Below are 22,389 nucleotides of genomic sequence, written 5' to 3'. Positions count from 1 at the left end.
TGTTTTTATCTATAATCTTAACTCAGACTGCTTATGTTTTATCCTGGTGAGATGGAGGTGATAGCCTCTCTGTACAGGGTGGAAATTATTCTAATATGCTTTTTAAATTTCATTATGTGATATTAATTATTTTAATTTTACAATTATTCCTACAGGCTTATGGGTACTTAGTGTTTTATAAAGTGAAAAATATTAAACAATGGACTCTAAGAAATCAGCGGAGCTTCTTATCCACATTTTTAGAAGACAATTAGACAGTAAAATATTAATACTTATTGATTTATACTGTGGTATAACAGGTTTTCTTGTGCTTCTAATGCTAACTAAATGATGCATGGTATAGAGAAATTTTAATGATTATGATAACTTGTATTTTTATAAACGAATATATTATAGTTGTAGTAATATCCCAAATTAGAATTTTTTCTGAATATTCCAAGCTGAGAATATATTGTATTTCTGTCTCTTTGTACTTTCTAGATAGGTTTTTAAATAGGTTTAAATGATCCTTTTATCCTTTGAAGAGAACTGAAAACCTGAAAGAATGTTACTCATAAGTCGTGGAAATCATACATTAAGGAAGATTTTCATATAGATTTGTTGAACCAGTTGCATTACTTTATAACCATATCTGGTAAATAAAGTCATGATGGCTGACATAGATTCTGAATAAATTAATTTGAATAAGTTAGTATTAATGTACTGTTATCTAAGACAAACGAATTCAGTATGATTTATGCTGTTTTTGCAAGTTCAGGAATTTCCTTTTAATGCTTATTTTGAATTAGAATACCTAGGTTAAATGGTGAAATACTTAACTCTTAGATAATTTAAACTATTATTAATTGATTTTCACTCCAGTTGAGAGAGATAAACTATTGATTATTTATAAAATATCTCTTTCGTCGCTATCATCTCACATTAATCCATCTGCAAAAAAGAGCAAAATTTATTTCACTGCTGTGGGTATTTTCTCATTTTACTTAAATATCACATTATAATATCTATATCCCATAGACTTCTAGAAGTTACCTAAAAGGTCATTTACTCTAACCTTTCTTATAATTAAGAAGTCACACCTTTAGCTTCTAGGACAGATACCCAGGCATTAAATACTGTAATGTTGAGAATCTAACCCCTCTCAGGATAGTTCATTTTATTGTTTTATATTCTCTCCTTCTTAGCAAACGTTTTATTTGACCTATGAGCTCCTTGATGAAAGAAATTGTTTTATTCATCTTTATATCCCTGACACTGACTTGGACATAATAATATAGTAGGTACTTATTGCAAATTGTTAAATTGAATTGAGTGGTAATTTACTTTCTCATAACTTTCCACACTGATTTTAATCTTATAGATCAATAAAGAACTGTGTTTTTTTCTGTTTGGTAGACTTTTACATGTGTGAATACCACCATTATGTCTTTAGTCTTTTCTTCTCTAGTCACTAAGAGAATTTGTAGATCTCTAACTATCTTAGTTATCCACTGGGATAGTTTATCATTCACTCTAAAAATATCATGTCAAGGTTGGAATACAGCCTTTAGGTAAGATCATATATAGAGAGACCATTAATAGTGGATTAATGACTTCTTTCAGGCCATTAATGACTTATTTTATGTAAAGGCACTAGGCTAGGCCCTGTGAAGTCAAGAAAAATAAGAATTAGAAAACCATTCCTCAGATTCCACAACTTTGCAATGTCAGTTTTGCCTTCTGTTGAATTGTATTTTCTAGCTGATAATGGAGTAAAATTCAGTAATGCTACTAAATTATTATTCACACTACTTTGGATGTTTGATAATATCTTACATTTAACTCTTGGTGGTTTACTTAATGCTTTCACATGTGTGGTCACATTTAATCTTCAAGGTAGGTGTTATTATTCTTATTTTACAGATGGAAAAAATAACTCACCCAAAGTTATACAAGTGGTAAAGGAGCAGAACCTGAATTTAAATCTAGGTTTTTCTGTTTGCACCAGTTTTTCCCACTATACCACAACCACTTTTTTAGAAAATCTCATTTGAACATTTCTCTTGATTTGATGTGATAAATGCCTGTCATGTTGATATTCCTCATTTACCCTCTCATCTATTTTCTAATTCACACACCTCTCACAGTTACCAGAATCAATGTTACACTTCTTTCTATATTAACTACTATTTATATATTTAATTTGACAAAAATACTAATCAGATTGTGAAGATTCTTCTCAGTTACTAAGGAAGAACTAATTTTTAAACACATTTAAAAAAAACCCCACAAAGAAAATCATCTTTGCACCTAAACTTGGTGTACATGGTAAGGTTTTGGAACTTTCATAAAGCAAGTTTTGATTTTTTCCTAATGGCTTTGTTTTTCTCATGCTTCTGCAGCCTTGATACACTTGATTTTGATAAAATAGGTTGGAGTCATTAAACCTTTGTTCCTGTTTGTTGCGTGTAGCTTGGTATGGTGGAATGGATTGAACCTCCTAAACGAGAACGCAAAGCAAACTATGCAGTGGATGCCTACTTCAGAGAGGCTTTGCGTGTCAGTGAGCCAAAGATTCCAAAGGTAAAACTGCACAAGGCCAGTTTTTATGTCCTACCGTAGATTTCTCCAGTAATATGGTCTATGATTCAGATTTACTTATATTATTGCCCAATTATAGTCCCTAAAATATAACAAAATAAAAAAGTACTTGATGTGGCCTACCCATATAAGTAGATTCCATTTTTTAAGTTTTTCTTATATATAAAAGAAATACTAAAAGATAAGTATGTTCACTTCATGTATTAAAAAGAAATATATATATATATATGTTTAAAATGTCATTGTTAAATGTGGCTATCTCTATGATTAAATGGCAATATTCTCTCTTTGGATTTTAAATGTTTGCAGGTGCCTTGTTGGCTGTGACCATTTTGTTCTGTGTATATATGTAATACATTTATATATGTGTGTGTGTGTATATATATATATATGTATATATATATATATATATACATATATATATATGTAATACATTTTCTCCTCACAGGCTCCACGGCCTCCAAAACAGCCAAATGTTCAGGATTTTCAGTTTTTCCCACCACGTTTATTTGAGCTCCTGGAAAAAGAAATTCTCTATTATCGGAAGACCATAGGCTATAAGGTAATTTTTCAGTTATTTAGGTTCAGTTTTTAGATTATATTTTGTATTATAATCTTACAAATTAACACAGTCTATTAAGGTAGACTAGAACGCCTTCCATTTTAATGTGAGAGAGTGTAAAAGTAAATCAGTGATGTTTTCACTACCAAAGAGAAGGTTTAATTAGGTTCAAACTACTGAATCACCAATATGATCATTATTGAAAAGAGATTAATGGTGAATTAGCTGATATTTCAAAATAGTAATAGCATTTTTAATAATGATAGTATTTCAATGGTTAAAAATACATAGAAAAATAATAGGTATGTGTTTGAATAGAAGTGAATATTGATATAGGAAATTTCTGATCACTTCCCTCAACAATACCAAGAATTAGTATTTTTATATTAATTGCTCACAAGTTTATGAAATCTTTGTTGGTGGTTAGTAGATTGTGGTCACTTAGGTTTTAAAGATAATGATTAAACATGATAATGAATTACATAATTTTAAAATGATCTTTTGGGATTGAAAATTCTTACTCATATAGGAAGATAGGAACCTATTTATGGTGAGTGGAACTTAATATTTGTCACACTAAATTTACTGAGAGGATAAACCTACCAGTTTATTTCTGTATGTTGAAATTGACCTCCTAGTGGATAGGAATGCCCAAAGGTGGTATAATAATCCCTAGCATAAAAATTATAAAAACATTCACACCACTATAATTTTTGTCAAGTTTTATGTTTTTATGAACCTAAATCTATATTTTGGTGAAGGCTATGTTAACTAGTTTGATATAAGCATTCCAAATTGTATATAAAATTAGCACATCATACCCCATAAATATATTAATGTACACAGTTAGTTATGATTTAATAGAAAAAAAAATTGTCAACCTTTATTGGAATTGTAACTTTGATTAATTATTTTGATTAGTAGCTGGAATATGCCTAGCAAATCTCTATTTATTTAAGATACTTAGTTAATCCCTATATATTTTAAAACTAGAGTGGATCTCTAGAGTCTATTTGTTCAGAGTGAAGTATTGCTATTTTGAATGAGGACAACAAAGAGAGCCTTTCTTGCTACTTATCCATCAAAATTAAAAATATATAAATAAGCTGGGCATGGTGGCTCATGCCTGTAATCTCAGCACATGAGAAGCTGAGGCAGGTGAATTGCCTGAGCTCACGAGTTTGAGATCAACCTGAGCAAAAGTGAGACCCCGTCTCTAAAAAAAAAAAAAAAAAAAAAAAAAATAGCCAGGTGTTGTGGCAGGTGCCTGTAGTCCTAGCTACCTGGGAGGCTGAGGTAAGAGAATCGCTTGCACCCAAGAGTTTGAGGTTGCTGTGAGCTAAGATGCCATGGCACTCAACCAAGTGTGACCAAGTGAGACTCTGTTGCTAAATAAATAAATAAAATAAAATAAATAAAATTATATATGTATAAATAAGGACTAAAATACATAAGGGGAATATAAGTTGTTAGTTGTAATCTATTTAGGGAAATGTGATTAAATTTGAATGTATTTACACCAACAGGACTACATAAAATCCTTTTTAGGAAATTATAGAAGAGTAAAGTATGAATGCTTGAACATTAAGATCAGGCTTAAGAGTGAAAAACAGTGATATGCCAGAAGAAATAGGCAATTATAGGTTCAAAATGCAAAATAAAAGTGGTAAAATTCTAATAAAATAGTTAAGATTTTATGAGATAAACAAATACATATCATTGTGGCTCAGTGAGTAGGGTGCCGGCCCCATATGCTGAGGGTGGCGGGTTCAAACCCAGGCCTGGCCAAACTGCAACAGAAAAATAGCCGGGCGTTGTGGCGGGCGCCTGTAGTCCCAGCTGCTTGGGAGGCTGAGGCAAGAGAATCGCGTAAGCCCAAGAGTTGGAGGTTGCTGTGAGCCGTGTGATGCCACGGCACTCTACCCGAGGGCCGTACAGTGAGACTCTGTCTCTACAAAAAAAAACAAAAAAAACAAAAAAAACAAAAAAAACCCAAAAGATTTATAATAATTTTGGGCTTAGAACATTATTTTCTGTTACTTTCACTAACTCTTACTAGTGAGACTTGAAAGGAAAATTAATTGAAATGTTAGACTTTAGTAATAAACCAAATATTTATGTGGAATAAGTTCTTTAACATATACTTCATTTGATACCTAACAACCTCTTGAAATAGGTGTTATGATCATCTCTTTATAATAGGGGAGGAAACAGATTCAGAGAGTTTAAATGACCCTGTTTCAGGTCACATAGCTAACAGGGTTGTCATGAGTGCTGGTCTCACAACCAAGTTCTTGGTATTCATATGCTCTGCTCTTTTCACTTAGATACTCTAGGCTCTTTCTACATGTGGTGTAACCCTGCTTCTTTCTGTGGTCCTAAATAGGGACTGTGTTTATAGTGGTGTGGCATGTTGTTTGGGAGGTGAGCCAAGTGGTAGTCAAGTAGAGGCAATATAAAAAATCATCTCTGATGATATAACTGTTTATGCTCCTTCCTTGGAGATACTGAAATTTTTTTCCCTGTGATAATTACAATGCCCACCACATTCTGGCCACATCTTGGGTTTGAATATAAACAGTGCCTTTTATTACAGGCAGTTTGTGGTTAAGGGTGAGGTCTTTCAGTGACTCCTTGGGTGGTGGCCAGCTGGAAGGCGATAGGGGAGAGGAAACCTCAGAAGATAGAGGAATGAAAGGGCAGCTGTGAAGGGCAATAGAAAGGAGGAGGGAGGAGGAAAAAATCTAAGAATAGAGGAAAGGGATGAATAGCGAGAGGGAAGAGGACATGGAATTTGTGCTATTGTATTTTACTGTTTTCCTTATCTCCTAGAAAGAAGTGACAAGAGAGGGAGAATGAGTGAGAGGAAGACTTTTTTCATATAATACCAGTTTATTAAGCACTGCTGTGTGCCAGGTGCTGGGCAAAGCACTTGGGATAAACTAGCGAATAAGACAGATGAGCTCCTTCACCTTCTGGAACTTAACATACATTTTAATGGAGGAGACAGACATTAAACGGGTATTATAGTGTAATGATACAATTACATGTGTAGTTTTATGCTTACAAAGAGTGCTATGAAGGTAACATAGGTATCTCACAGTGGACTGGGAGATCAGGGAAGTGTTCCTTAAGGACATGTTACTTAAGCTGAGATTCAAGAGATACAAATTAGCCATGTGAAGTGTGGGAGAGAAAAGCTGAGGCAGGGGCCAACTCATGGTAAGGTCTTGAGGTGGGTTGGCAGATGACCCCTTTTGGGAACTGCAAGAAGGCCAGTGTTGCTAGGCAGTGGTGAGGAGGAGAGTGACTTGAGATGACACTGGTGAATGGGTAGAGTCAGATCACATGGAGTTTTTATAGTTCATATTAATGAGGTCGAGCTTCAGCTTTAGAGCAAAGGAAAACCATTCAGATGTTTTTAAGGCAGGGAAGTGGGTGGGTGGTAAATGATAATTATAGAAGATACTTATTTAGTCCTTACTTGTGTTACTTATTGTTCCAAATTCTTTATAAATATTCGCTCATTATTCTCATAACAGTCCTGGAACTTCATCCTTATTTTACAGATGAGGAAACTGAGGCATAGAGAGGTTGAGTAATTCTCCTTGAGTAATTTGGTCAAGGTCATACACCTTGATAAGCGGTAAAGTATGATCAGATTTATATTTTTAAAAGATCACTGTGGTGGCAATGCAGAGAATGGCGAGTTTATCCAGGGAAAGCAGCCAGGAGGCTGTCGAAGTATCAAAATGAGGGAAGATGGTGGCAACTTGGACTGCGGTGGTGGTGGTGGTGGAAGGAGAACCAATCACCTCCTTGTAGCCTTGTGCTCTCTTCAGCCCCATCCAGGATTGCCTCTTATTGTCTTAAGACGGGCCTTGATCCTCCTTATGCGTACTTAGCTGAGGATTTACAAGACAAATAAGAATACATTCTGGATATTGGTTCTTTCTGAACCTTGTTTCTTCCATTCTTTACCAGGAACTATGGACCTGAGCTTAAGGTGGGTTCTATAATTGGGTGAGTTACATGCTTGAGTTTAGAGTATAGACAGATCAGCATGGCATGTTAATCATCTGAAAAAGCTTCCTTTCAAGGATAATGTGATATGTAACTGTTAGATGTGTCTTTTCAAGGGCTATCTAGCATTGTTTTTTTTTTTTTTTTCTTCCCTATACCTCCCGAAAACTCACCAGGGCCACAAACTGAATGGAACACTAGTTTATCCTTACATGAACAAAGCAAAACTGCTGTAGTGAGTGGAGTTACTTGGTACTGTGTATACACAGTCAGGTTCTCAAAAAGGGAGAACCTCAAAAAAGTTAAATGATTGATAGCCAGAAAGAGATAGGTGTTATCCATAGCTGGGGACACTGTGGTTCATCATAATGTATTATGCATTTTGAGTCCCCAAAGTCTTATTCTGTAGTGATTTTGGGTGGAGTTATTGAAGAACTCACTAGTTTTGAAGCAGTTGGTAAAGGGTGCTTTCCTTGATGGTGTGCTTATTTGCATTTTTTATTTTTGGTTTTATTTTTTCCCTCTCCACATATTCTGCACCAAGTCACAACAGTATTGCTGATGAGATCTGTTAGTTAAAGGTTTTTTTTTTTTTTTATTTGATAAAAGTGTTTGTTTTGCCCTAACCACTTGGTGGACAGCAGTGTATTATGTGCCCATTTTTCTTGTTGTCTAAACTTTGATCTTCTTGCAAGTTAGGCATTTTCAGAAGCTTCGTTACCCTTTTGACTTAAAGGAGTTCTTATTTAATGCAGTTAATCACTTGTGTACTAAAATATTTAAATTGGAAGGGGATAACATAGTTGAAATTTTAAGTACAGCTTAAAAAATCCAGAGTATCTCGAAGTTCCACAGAATCTAAGACTTGGAGTGAAGGAGTTTTGCCATATTTGAAGCTGAAGAAAGCTGTACAACATTCTGACATTGATCCCCAATAAAAGATTCTTTAGGGACAAATACAAACATTTGACAAATGGAGGAAGTTCTGTAATCTTTGTGAGTTTTGCTAATGTGTCATTGTAAGCCACCTATTTTGCAGTGGTAGAACTAAAATACGGTGAGCTGATTTCAGGTTACTGCCTTCATTTTGTGTGCTATCACATTTAATTCAGTATTCCATATTTCTGTGATATGCTTGCTAAACTTCTAAGAAACAAGACCAGAAAATGTTTTTACTACTTCATAGAACACATCTCTTAGTCACAAATTTCTTAGGGTCAAACTAGACATTCAAATAATAATTGAGATTTTTCCTTTTGAAAGATAACTTTTTATATATATTATGTCACTGGGGACCATAATAAGACACAAAATATGAGTACTTCAGATACCTGTAGGCATCTGTTCAGCTTTATTGGTCTATAATTTGTCTACTTAATTCTTATATAGCACTTTGAAATCATTCCAAGAAGCTTAGTGCTGATAAGAACCTCATGAGGTAAAAAATGAAATGTCTTTTTAAAATGATGAATATCGAGGAGATATTTTTGTATGAAGAAATAAAGGAATTGAGAAAATTTTATTCATTTTTATTTCTAAATATTTTAACAGCTATGTATTTGAGTAATTTCTAGAATTAAAATACTAAAAATAGAACTAATGAAGTTATTTTTAAGTTTTGCTATTAAATAATATGACCAGTGGATGTGGGAGAAATTGCAGTAGATTCTAAAATCTAATGGTATTATAAAATATTCTGAGTTTGCTTTTATTAGAAGTTCAAAGGGGAAATTTTTAGTATTGAGGGTAGCTACATGGGGATAACCATTTTATTTTATTTTGTGTGGGTATATTATATATTTCCTGTCAGAAATTAGATGTTTAAAAACTATTTTATTTTAAAATTGTTAACATGGAAATTTTGAAGATATTTGATGGAGCTATATCTCAAGATCAAAGAGGTTTTTCTCAATTAAAATTAAAATTTGAAGCCAAAGTAATTTTATATACCAGAAATTTAAAAGGGTCTATTGAACTTTTTAAGTTGTGTCTTTAATTTTAAAAAATGTATCATGAAAAGCTTTTAAACATATAAAAATATTGAAGTAATTGTACAGTGAACACACATATACATAACATATATATTGTACAATTTGCATCTTACTGTGTTTATTTTTTATCTATTTTTGCATTTTCCAGCCCTCTATCATATGCATTTCAAAGTTGTAGACATAAGTTTTACATTTACATTTTACTCAGAAACACTTCAACATACATATCATTAGTCAGAGTCCAATATTTATTTATGATTCTTTTTAAAGGTAAAATTTATATAGAGTGAAATGTATAAATCTTAAATATATTATTGTTCAGTATATTTTGACAGATGCATATACTTATATAACCCAAACCCCTATGAAGATAAAGAACATTATTGTCACCCCAGAACGTGCCTGTGCCTCTTCCCAGTTACCATATGTACTTCAGAGGCAGCCATGGTTCTGATACTATTTTCTTCCATAGATTAGGTTATTTTTTTCTAGGATTTATCATCAATGGAATCATACAGTATGTGTAAGGCTTATGTTACTTGGTCTGTTGTTTTAGAAGTTCAGCTGTATTGTCCCATTTATCAGTGGTTCATTCCTTTTTATTCCTTAGTATTATTCCATCATATGGATGGACTGCAGTTTGCTTTTCCATGCTTTTGTTGGTAGATAGCTGTCTTCTGGTTTTTGGCTATTATGAGTAAAGATACTGTGAGCTTTCTTTCTAAAACTCTTTGTATAAATGTGTTTTAATTTCTTTCGGTAAATACTTAGAAATGAAATTGGTATGCCTATAATTTTCAAATTGAATCTAGCTATTGAAAAGTTATTTTTAATGATGCTTATCATTGGACTACATTTCATTTTTAATTTATGCTTTTTTTCCCATTTCCATTTCCGCCATCCTAGGATCTTACCTCATTTATGAATTGTAACAGTTTAGCAGGTTCTCTTGCCTCTAGTAGCTTTACTACTTCACTCCATCCAGCACCAGACTTTTGTGCATTAGCTTATTAAGTATGAAATGTCTAATTTACTTAAGTACTAAGTTTGACAGGTGATAGCTCTGACATTTCACTTTGACACTTCTTGTTTTATTTTTATTGTTAAGATAAATCCTCAGGCTTTCAAACACACATTTTGGGTTGTGATTATCTTTAAAAAAATTTTTAGAGCAATTTTTGTGAAACCATGGATAAGTAAAAAAATCCTTTTATTTTTTTAATATGAGTTCTGTCTTGGAACCAATGCAGTGCAGACAGCTCAAAATATCAACAAAGGGTTTGGGAAAGATGTGACTAATGAATGCACATACGCCAATGGTTTGCGATGTTCCATTCTGGTGATTTTAATCTTGAAAATGAGCCACATGGGCGACCTGACACCAAGATGAATAATGATGAGCTGAAAGCTGCAGTGGAAGCGAATCCATCTCAACCTACACATGAATTATCATCAAGGTTTGATGTTATTATTCCAACAATATTGGACCATTTGAAACAAATAAGCAAGGGAGGTGAAAGTAGATGGGTTTCACAAGAATTAAATGAGCTCCAGAAGAGAAATTGTCTCAGAGCTTGCCTTTCTTTGTTGTTATGACATAAAGGTGAATCATTTGTATACTGTATTGTTACTTATGACGAGAAATGGATTCTTTTTGATTATCACAAGCTTTTTGCACAATGGTTAGATAAAGATGAAGTGCCAGAATGCTAATGGTATCAGTTTGGTGGTCCAATGCTGGTATTATTATCCACTATAGCTTCATGAAACCTGGTCTGTTGATTACAGCAGATGTCTTCTTCAACCAGTTGAATGAAGTAATGAGGGTGATTGCTGAGATTAGTAAATAGAGACAGGGTGATCCTCTTGCACGAAAACGCTGTTGCACAAACAATGCTGCTCAAACTACAGAAACTGGACTTGTAAACTCTCTGTCATCCACCATATTCACCAGACCTTGTACAAACTGACTACTGCTTCTTTCAGGTTTTGAACCACTTTTTTTTTTTTTTTTTAGACAGAGTCTCACTTTGTTGCCCTCAATAGAGTGCTGTAGCATCATAGCTCACAACAACCTCAAACTCTTGGGCTCAAGTGATTCTCTTGCCTTAGCTTCCTAAGTAGCTGGGACTATAAGCACCTGCCACAACACCTGGCTATTTTTTAGAGATGAAATCTCACTCTTTAGCTGGGACTATAAGCACCTGCCACAACACCTGGCTATTTTTTAGAGATGAAATCTCACTCTTGCTCAGTCTGGTCTTTAACTCCTGAGCTCAGGCAATCCACCTGTCTCAGCCTCCTAGAGTGCTAGGATTACAGGTGTGAGCCACCGCACCCAGCTTGGACAACTTTTTTTGAGGAAAAATATTCTATTCTCAACAAGCTGTGTAAAACACCTTTCATGATTTCATGGCCACTAGGTGTCCAGGCTTTTTCCCTGCTGGCATGAACAGGCTACCAGTAAGATGGCAAAACTGTATCAATAGTTGAGGCACATATTTAGATTATTGTTCTGGTTCTTGTTTGAGATATAATAAGTTACACTTTTGATTCAAAATTGGACATTTCATATTTAATGACCTAGTTTCAAGGCCATTCACCTGGCCTTGTTTCTTATCCCTTCTCAGCATAAACCCTCTACGTGCCTTCCTGCATGTTTCTGTCTTTATGCTTTTGCACATACTTTTCCTAGCCTAGAATATTCTTTTCCTCTTCTGTGTCCCCCAAATCTTAAAGATCTTAAAGTCTAGCTCAGAATTCCACAACTTATTTTTGAGCTCCTTGTGAGCAAGGGCCATGTGTAATACTATACTTCTTTTATATTCCAATCAGTACTAATCATAGTGGTAGGAACTTAGTGCATACAGTACATATTGACACTTAGTCAGTACATACTAATTTGATTGCCTGATGACAAATAAACCTGGTTTTTCAGAATTTCTTTTTAATGCCCAGTTAGGGTTGATATTTGAAGAACTGTTGGACACAGTAGTTTAAAAAACATTTTAAGTTACAATGATGTAGTTCTAGACTCTATGAAATGTGTATAACAATAAGAAGAACGTGTTCTAATATGTTTTACATTATAAATACATTGTAATAAAACCACAAGTATCTGATACCCATAAGGAATGAGTCATTTGTGACATGTGTTCATTCTTAACAGTGGAAGAATCATTGCCAACCCTTTTATTTTCCTGTGCAATGGGATGATATAAAATAAACTACATGTGTTACATACCTGCCCTCTTAAATCAGTGTGCTGCACAGCAGATGTACATGGTGGTAGTATAAGGCATTGGGCTGAGAATCTTAGATTGTTTCTCCACACAATGAATGTTATCTGAAATACTGAACCACACCGTTGGTATACGCTTATTGTGACACACTTATGCCCTTTGGGGGCATTTTGAGATACAGGTAACTGCTTGCTTCCTTGGAGAACTGAGCTACTATTTTCAGTCATTTGAACTTGAGCTCTCTTCTCAGTTGTCAGTATGTTTTTATCCCTATACTCAAAACACCATTCATAATTTCTTTTGGTCACTGCTACTGTAGCCTTTTTTTGCTGCAATGTTGTTCCCATCACAGAAGTTTTGTGTATAGTACTACTTCCTTCCCTCTTACATTCTCTATTTCCTCTTTGTTTTTCTTTCTCATTATCTTGTCACTTCTCCCAAACTTTCCATTTTATATAGAAATACTCTTCCTTTATATACCCTGACAGGCAATGAAAGCACTCCTTTCTTTTTGCACATTGGATTGATCAGAGTGTTGGATAGAATCTTTAGGTACATTGCCACTTCTCCACCCTGTTCAATATTGCTGGGGAATATGGGCTCTTTTTCTTTTACTGCCAACCTTTTTGTTTATTCTATGTATTACTATATGAAAAGGATATACTTTGTTCCACTCTAGACTCAGACCTGAAATATAATGTGGCATTCATTATCAATGGGTTTTAACTCTGAAATACCATGTGGCATAAGAATGTTTTTTATTTTAGTAATATCTTGGTAGCAGAAATGTGAAGAGGACCATGTGTCATTCTGGTTATGACTTTAATTACGTACTTTGGAAATAATTGTAAAGATTGAATATGTATATATGTGACTTAATAATTATTTTTTCTCCTCAGTTTACTCTTAGCTCACCTCTTGATTTATAGGTCCCAAGGAATCCAGATATCCCCAATCCAGCTCTGGCACAAAGAGAAGAGCAAAAAAAGATTGATGGAGCTGAACCTCTTACAGTAGAAGAGACTGAAGAAAAGGAAAAACTTCTCACACAAGTAAAATACTTTAGTGGCTGAAATAATTTTAGTCAACCAGTAGAAAAAAGAAAATATAGATTGCACTTACATTTTATTGTGTGGGCCTAGTGTTCTGATTTGACTCAAGACTATTTTGCAAACATAGATTTAGACCCATAATCCCTATTTTTAAAAATCCCTTTTATAGACTATCTTCTTCTTTTTTTTTTTTAATGTAGCCACATTTTATTTTTGTTTTATTTTTGCAGTTTTTGGCCGGGGCTGGGTTTGAACCCACCACCTCCGGCATATGGGGCCAGCGCCCTACCCCTTTGAGCCATAGCCACCGCCCTATAGACTATCCTCTTTTGGAAGCACTGGAAAATATATAATATGTAAAATATAAATGTCACTTATTAGAAATATGACATGTATTTACCAATTATAATGTTGGTGAATCCACATTTGAATCCTGAGAGACAATAATCATTAACATATTCTCAAACATTTAAATTTCTTTTGCTTATTGATATGAATTGTCCCCTGAAGTTATACTCTACTACTCTTTTATTTATGGAATAATTTCCTTTTATCCTTAGAATTTTGATAGTGATGAGAGATTTCTGAAACTTTTTAAGATGATCATTGTATAATTAAAAGCTAATAGTTATTAAGTTGGAAAGGTTTCCATTTGAACAAAATGCTTTGAAGTTGTTGTTGCTTTAATTAGTCTAATGAGTATCATACTTCAAAAAAATTGTAGAAGATATAAAAAAGTTTCAACTTTAAAGACCTTTGCAAAATAATAAAAATGTGTACTGTATGGCATCACTTTAATATAGAAGGATGCCAGCAAGATTTATTTATTCAACAATTTTTTGAACAATGTGCAAGGTACAGTAGTAATTATCCACATTAATTGTTGGAAGAGAGTTTTTATATTTATGTTACTTATTATATAGGTCTTTTCTTTGTTGTAATATGATTTTGTTGTGTATGGATTTTTTCAAATTACATTAATAATTTTTTTAGCCAAATGCCTAGAAGTTACAAAGTTTAGTTTGCAAATATAATTGCAGTTAGCTGAAAATTAGGACTTATCACAGAATAAAATAAAACAGCTAAATATTCATGTTTTATTTTCACATTTTTTTCCACAAACCCAACAACAACGTTATGGCCTTAGAATGCTATATGGCTTACCCCATATATTGTGGATGTACAGTATTATGTGAATATACTGTCTCAGCTGAAATAATGCTTTGTTAGGAATGAGAAGTATAATCAATATTTTTTTGCCCCTCCTAGTAGTTGAATTCATTTTTTATCTTTCTCTGCTGCCTTATATAATCTTTTTAAAAAATCATGGCTGTTCAAAGGAAGAAAATATGGGGTTACCTGAAATCTTTATCAACTAAAAGCTAGAGATGGAGTTTTGCAATAGAGTATCACATTTACATGGGTTGGGGCATTAGAGGTAGAAAACAAATTCTTGGTCTTATGATTTCACAAACATGCTAATAATGCCATGGAGATTTAAAACATCACCTAAAATTTTGTATTTTATTAACGAAATTCAGTGGGACCAGTAATGTTCCATTTATAGAAATTCTATTTATGAATATAATTTAGAACATAAATTATTCATTTATAGTAGTTTAGATTGATATAATGACCTACAGATGAGTTTTTGTAGTCTCTTGATTATTCCTCAGTGTTCTTTTGATTTAATACATCCACATTTCTCTCTTTTAATTTACATGGGAATAGATCTGTGAAAAAATTAAATTACTGGAATATCAGGACTCCAGCATTTATGTTAGCATTTTTATTTTAATGTGGTAGGCATCTATAAATGTGTAAGTAAAAACTATACAATATCTTAGAACTATAAATCAACTGTAAGTACTTATAGAGAAGCAGCTGTTTCTAAAACAGCTCTCACTCAACTTTTGATACCAACACAAAAATGTGCAATTTTATAAGGAGGGACATTTTAAATCTTTTAAACACTTTTTAATGTATGATTGTATAGAAATAAATAGGATAATACATGGATTTATTAATTAAACTTCTATCGATGATGCTTAACTTTTTGTTTACAGGGGTTCACAAACTGGACTAAGAGAGATTTTAACCAGTTTATTAAAGCTAATGAGAAGTATGGAAGAGATGACATTGATAATATAGCTCGAGAGGTGGAGGGCAAATCCCCTGAGGAGGTCATGGAGTATTCAGGTTTGTATATAATTTGAAACATGATGTTTTATTTTAATCTTGTTCAGTTTTTAGTATCAATTTAATTATACCTTTGTTTAGAGCTCTTTTAAACTTTTATGAGTATGATGTTATGGAGTGCAGATTGTGAGGCGGCAAGGCCTCCACAGCCTGGAAGGTGCATTCAAGGAACAACCCCCAACTGCTTCTCCTCCCTTCCTAAAACAATAGTCCTTTCTTGCTCCCTCTTGCAGAAGTCAAGTAGCTTCTGTATACTTTCCTATCTGTTGCCAAAAAAGCACAGGGCCTTCTTTCCCTAAAGCTAATCTTTACCCCACGTACTAGTACTTCCCCTCAACCTTGTAAGATGAGAATGTTCCTACTCCCTTTCCTTGCTGATTTGTAACATTGTTAGTACAAGCAACCTAGTTTAGGTACTATATAAATAAAGCTGTTCATATGGTTGGGTGCTGGCTGCGGTCATCAGCTGTAGCAAATCTCCTGATCCCATCTTCAGCTCTTCTGTGATCTTTGTCTCTGGTGTGTTTTATTTCTTCATCCCCCACCATTCCCACTTTGGTATGTTTATTCTTTGCATTGGCTCGCGAAAGGTAGCATCCAACCAGGGGCCAAAGTACGGGATAGTAGGTGCATGCAGGTGAGGGGATCCCCTGTGAGAAGAATAGAGGAACTGCGCAGTTTGTAAGTATTTGTTTTTTGGGGTAATCATCATTGGAAGTAATAAATTATAGGACAGTCAGGCTAAAAGGAGTGAGAACTCTTTACTCTAATGCTTAAGTCTATGTTGAAAACCTGTGGCTGTCATATTCATGTCACCCAGTTAGAGCAGTTTCTTCACTTTATTCAAGAAGTTTGTCCTTGGTTCCCTGAGAAAGGCATTGTTAATGTTGCTACCTGGAACAGAGTAAGGGAGAAACTGTGTTCTTATTATACAGCCAACGGACCTTCTAATGTTCCTTTGCTCTTTGGGGACTAGTGAGGGACTGTTTAGATCCTAATCATGAACAGATGTGTCCACTTTTTCAGACGATAGATGTTTCTCCAGAGCAGAAAGACCTAAGTATAATAAAACCCTTCCCCCTGAATCTCAACAAGAATTGCAGAATGAGGAACAAAAGTATGATGAGGAGTGTTCCTCTTCTATTTCAGATGAAGACCCTGATGCCTCTGGGCTATTGGTTATGGCTGGAGTTCGTGTCTCCCCTCCATCCCACCTGGCCCCCCCTTCTAAATTTCTATCATCACAACCTCCTTTTGTTGTATCAGGGCAGACTTCCATGTTGCCTTTGAAAATGACTTTGGAACAAGCTTGTGCACAAGGATAAGCAGTTGGGGGTTGTTCCTTGAACGTACCTCCTGGGCTGTGGGGTTCTTGCTGCCTCAAAATCCATACTCCACAAGATGAAGTGAAAATATGACAATACTGTGTAAGATTTATCATAAAACAGTGAAGCTGAGGCAGAGCAGCTCCGTGAGCTCCTCTCCACTTTCCCACAGAAAAACTCTGACTGGTCGCTGAGGGCGAGCCACGCACACACCCTCACGCCCGGCGAGCCCAAGAGGTCACGATCATATGACAAAGGCTTTGCCACAGTTCATCTTCCTCCCTGTGTACTTTACATTTGCCTTCCTGGTTCTTATGGCTGGGGCTGCATTTGAACCCGCCACCTCTGGCATATGGGGCCGGCGCCCTACCCCTTTGAGTCACAGCAGATTCTTCACAAGATGGCTGACCGAAGCCAGCTTTCCACGAGGCCTCCTGTCCAGAAGGAGAGTTAAAGGACAGAAATTTAGCAAGTAACCTGGTGGATTTGAGCTGCACCAAGAGAGAAGGTTGAAGAACGCACATCAACCCCGCTGAGGCGAGCTGCGACCCCAAGGATACAAACAAGGTACAAAATCCATCACCAAACAGATGGGAGTCCCCTCCCCCATGAGAACAGCTTGGAGTGCCCCACAAACAAACGAGCAGAGTTCAAAGGTCCCACTACACTCCACGGGAGAGACACTCTAAAAACTGGACTTACCTCCCCTACAGGGTGCCACGGCGTTCTCCTACCAGGCATAAAACTGTATAAAACTGTATATATTCTCTACCTGCAACTGAGCTCCCAGCACTTACCTGCACTCTCACTCTGAGGTCTGGAGGCTGTCAACCAGGAGCCCAGATTCTTGGGTGATTTCTCGAGGGGTGTGGACAGGGCCTAAACTGCAGCTGGTCAGTGCTGACTCTGGGGCACGGGAGTGAGGAGAGCATGGTCGGCTGAGAGGGAACCACACTGGAGCAGCGGTGCCCAGAGGCGCAGAGCAGCAGTCCTTTTTGGCAACAATAGGGCTCACTCCTGGATATTCTGAAGCCACACCCCATGTCTCCCTTGGCAACCAGAGGAGGCCGGGTAACTTCTCACGTAGCAACCACCATGGAACAGATCTGGGATGGAAATGCAGGCCCTGTGAGTAAAGGGTTTGCCTGAGGCGGTACTGTCCTAGGTGGAGGGTGGGGACTAGAAACGCATGGGCAGAGTCAGAAAGTTCCCAGGGTGGGGCTGACCCAGAGGACCACTTCACTGAGCCTAAGACGCACCTGGCCCTCAGGGGATCATCAGCCTATAGACAAAGGAAGACAGGAGGCTAGAACTGACAGGTAACCGAATACAAACCTGCAGGAGCGAAAACAGGGCCTGAAGCTCAGGCTCTGGGAACTCAAAACAGCTTGTCTTCTGCAGAGGAGTTTACCAGGGACAGAAACAAATTCCCTCAAAGTTGTTCTGTCCTGTTCTGTCAGTAACATCAATCAGGGGCAGGGCTGGAACTGATTGAACACCCCCCAGCCTCCATCAAGCACCTGAGGTTGTCAGGCCTCACCTCCCCCTGCTAGATAGAGGCAGAGCGCAGTGGCCTGGCTGAGCAGAAATAGATTTCCTTGTGATTCAGGCAGGTGCAAACCTCTGGAGTATCTATTCACTACTGGCAACTGGGTCAAAGCCCTGCGGGACTATCAGTGACTGGGTGTGACAGAGGTGCAAGGTGGGGAAGGAGGCATCAACCTTCCCAGACTGATCTATTTGCTGGGTGGGTCCTCCTGACTTCACAGAGCACTGGAGCAAGCCGTATCAGAGTAGTCACCAGACCCCTGCGATCTAGTTGCCAGAGACCTTTTAAACTCTCCCACCTGAGACAGGTGCTAACTGAGACAATTGATTTGGGCCTTTTGAACTGAGCCAACCGCCTGAGGACTATTCAGGTGGTGCCCTGGGTGTGTGGTTGTAGGAAGGTTTGATTTTCCTTTTCCAATTGTTGCCTGTAAGGGGCAGGGTGACTTAATTGCTGGTATTTCTCCACAGCTGAGACTACAACCCAGAGTAACTTTTTCACTAGGGTCAGACAGAGACCAGCTGAAAAAAAGACAGAACCACTTAGCCTCACCACACCAAAAAGGTCCTGAGTTTCTCAGGCAATAGCACTGTATGGCTCCTCGACAAAGCTCCAGTGAAAAAAATCAAACGGTATAAAACAATTATGGGGCAGAATCAACGGAAAAACTCTGGTAACATGAATACCCAGAATAGATCAACCCCCCCAAGAAAAGATACGGCAGATGTAACTGAAGATCCCATTCATAAACAGCTGGCCAAGATGTCACAAATCGAATTCAGAATTTGGATTGTAAACAAGATTAATAAATTGGAGGAAAATTTGGAATTAGAAATTCGAGCAGCAATTCAAAATTCGGAACTAGAAATTCGAGGATAAATTCAAAAGTTGTCTCAAGAATTTAACGAATTTAAAGACAAAACCACCAAAGATTTTGATGCACTGAGGCAAGAATTTGCAGCCCTCAAAGATCTGAAAAATACAGTAGAATCTCTCAGTAACAGAGTGGAGCAAGCAGAAGAAAGGATTTCTGACATTGAAGACAAAGCCTTTGAACACTCCCAAATTCTCAAAGAGGAAGAGAAATGGAGAGCAAAAATGGATCATTCTCTCAGAGAGCTCTAGGATAATTCGAAGAAAGCTAATATCCACCTCATTGGAATCCCTGAAAGTGATGAAGTGGCCTCACTAGGCACAGAGGCCCTTCTCCATGAAATTATGAAAGAGAATTTTCCAGACATGCCTAGAGATTCTGAAATTCAGATAGCAGTCAGTTTCAGAACCCCAGCATGACTCAATCCAAATAAGACATCCCCCAGGCATATCATAATTAACTTCACTAAAGTTAATATGAAAGAGAAAATTCTGAAAACAGCCAGACGTAAGAAATCCATTACCTACAAAGGGAAGAATATTAGAATGACTGCAGATCTCTCTGCTGAAACTTTTCAAGCCAGAAGAGGGTGGTCATCGACTTTTAATCTCCTAAAGCAAAATAACTTTCAACCTCGGATCCTGTATCCAGCTAAACTGAGTTTCATTTATGATGGAGAAATTAAATAGTTTAATGACATTCATATGTTGAAGAAATTTGCCATAACCAAACCATCTTTTTAGGATATTCTCAGACCTATCCTCTATAATGACCAGCCTAATCCTCTACCACAAAAGTAAACTCACTCAGAAACTTTTGATCAAACTCCACTTGCACAGTGGCGAAAGGATTAAAAATGTCCACTGGACTTTCGAAAAACTCGATACCCCAAATTTTACCAGACTTATCAATATTCTCCATTAATGTGAATGGCTTAAACTGTCCTCTAAAGAGGCACAGGTTAGCTGACTGGATACAAAAACTCAGGCCAGATGTTTGCTGCATACAAGAGTCACATCTTACCTTAAAAGACAAATATAGACTGAGGGTGAAAGGATGATCATCCATATTTCAGGCAAACAGTAATCAGAAAAAAGCAGGTGTTGCAATTTTATTTGCAGATACAATAGGCTTTAAACTAACAAAAGTAAGGAAGGATAAGAATGGTCACTTCATATTTGTTAAGGGTAATACTCAATATGATGAGATTTCTATTATTAATATCTATGCACCCAACCAGAATGCACCTCAGTTTATAAGAGAAACTCTAACAGACATGAGCAACTTGATTTCCTCCACCTCCATAATAGTTGGAGATTTCAATACTCCTTTGGCAGTGTTGGATCGATCCTCCAATGAGAAGCTGAGCAAAGAAAGTTTAGATTTAAACCTAACCATCCAACATTTGGATTTAGCAGACATCTATAGAACATTTCATCCCAACAAAACTGAATACACATACTTCTCATCAGCCCACGGAACATACTCCAAAATCAGTCAGATCTTAGGTCACAAGTCTAACCTCAATAAATTTAAAGGAATAGAAATTATTGCTTGCATCTTCTTGGACCACCATGGAATAAAAGTTGAGCTCAGTAACAACAGGAATCTGCATGCTCATACAAAAACATGGAAGTTAAATAACCTTATGCTGAATGATAGCTGGGTCAGAGATGAGATTAAGAAGGAAATTGCCAAATTTTTGGAACAAAACGACAATGAAGACATGAATTATCAGAACTTTCTGGAATACCACAAAGGCAGTCTTAAGAGGGAAATTTATTGCACTGCAAGCCTTCCTCAAGAGAACGGAAAGAGAGGAAGTTAACAACTTAATGGGACATCTCAAGCAACTGGAAAAGGAAGAACATTCCAACCCCAAACCCAGTAGAAGAAAAGCAATAACCAAAATTAGAGCAGAATTAAATGAACTTGAAAGCAAAAGAATTATACAACAGATCAATAAATCAAAAAGTTGGTTTTTTGAAAAGGTCAATAAAATAGATAAACCTTGGCTAACCTAACCAGGAAAAAAAGTAAAATCTCTAATCTCATCAATCAGAAACGACAAAGACAAAATAACAACAGACTCCTCAGAAATTCAAGAAATCCTTAATGAATATTACAAGAAACTTTATTCTCAGAAATATGAAAATCTGAAGGAAATTGACCAATGCTTGGAAGCACATCACCTTCCAAGACTTAGCCAGAATCAAGTGGAAATGTTGAACAGGCTCATATCAAGTTCTGAAATATCATCAACCATACAAAACCTCCCTAAAAAGAAAAGCCTGGGACCAGATGGCTTCATGTCAGAATTCTACCAAACCTTTGAAGAGGAATTAGTAGCTATATTACTCAACCTGTTCCAAAATGTAGAAAAAGAAGGAAGACTACCCAACACGTTCTATGAAGCAAACATGACCCTGATCCCCCTGATCCCCAAACCAGGAAAAGACCCCAATAGAAAAGAAAATTATAGACCAATATGGCTAATGAATATAGATGCAAAAATATTCAACATGATCCTAACAAACAGAATCCAGCAACACATCAAACAAATTATACATCATGACCAAGTCGGTTTTATCCCAGGGTCTCAAGGCTGGTTCAATATACGTAAATCTATAAGTATAATTCAGCACATAAATTAAAAAACAAAGACCATATGATTCTCTCAATTGATGCAGAAAAAGCTTTTGATGATATCCAGCATCCCTTCATGATCAGAACACTTAAGAAAATCGGTATAGAAGGGACATTTCTTAAACTGATACATCTGGCCATCTACAGCAAACCCACAGCTAATATCGTATTAAATGGAGTTAAATTGAAATCATTTCCACTCAGATCAGGAACCAGACAAGGCTGCCCATTGTCTCCACTACTCTTTGACATTGTAATGGAAGTTTTAGCCACCGCAATTAGGGAAGAAAAGGCGATCAAGGGTATCCATATAGGGTCAGAAGAGATCAAACTTTTGCTCTTCGCA

At 36.2% G+C, this 22,389-nt stretch overlaps 1 protein-coding gene across 4 annotated transcripts in view; it reads left to right on the top strand.

Moving 5' to 3' along the window:
- SMARCA1 (SWI/SNF related, matrix associated, actin dependent regulator of chromatin, subfamily a, member 1) overlaps nucleotides 1-22,389 on the top strand; it is a 109,568-nt gene that overhangs the window by 48,463 nt on the left and 38,716 nt on the right. For all 4 annotated transcript variants that reach the window (XM_053579927.1, XM_053579929.1, XM_053579926.1 and 1 more), the window contains 4 exons: nucleotides 2,452-2,562; nucleotides 3,029-3,142; nucleotides 13,328-13,450; nucleotides 15,517-15,649. In XM_053579927.1, coding sequence (XP_053435902.1) covers nucleotides 2,452-2,562; nucleotides 3,029-3,142; nucleotides 13,328-13,450; nucleotides 15,517-15,649 — 481 coding nt within the window. The remainder of the gene's footprint in view (nucleotides 1-2,451; nucleotides 2,563-3,028; nucleotides 3,143-13,327; nucleotides 13,451-15,516; nucleotides 15,650-22,389) is intronic.

Source organism: Nycticebus coucang, chromosome X (genome assembly GCF_027406575.1).
Source record: "Nycticebus coucang isolate mNycCou1 chromosome X, mNycCou1.pri, whole genome shotgun sequence".
NCBI lineage: Eukaryota > Metazoa > Chordata > Mammalia > Primates > Lorisidae > Nycticebus > Nycticebus coucang.
This window is presented reverse-complemented; position numbering and strand designations above follow the sequence as displayed.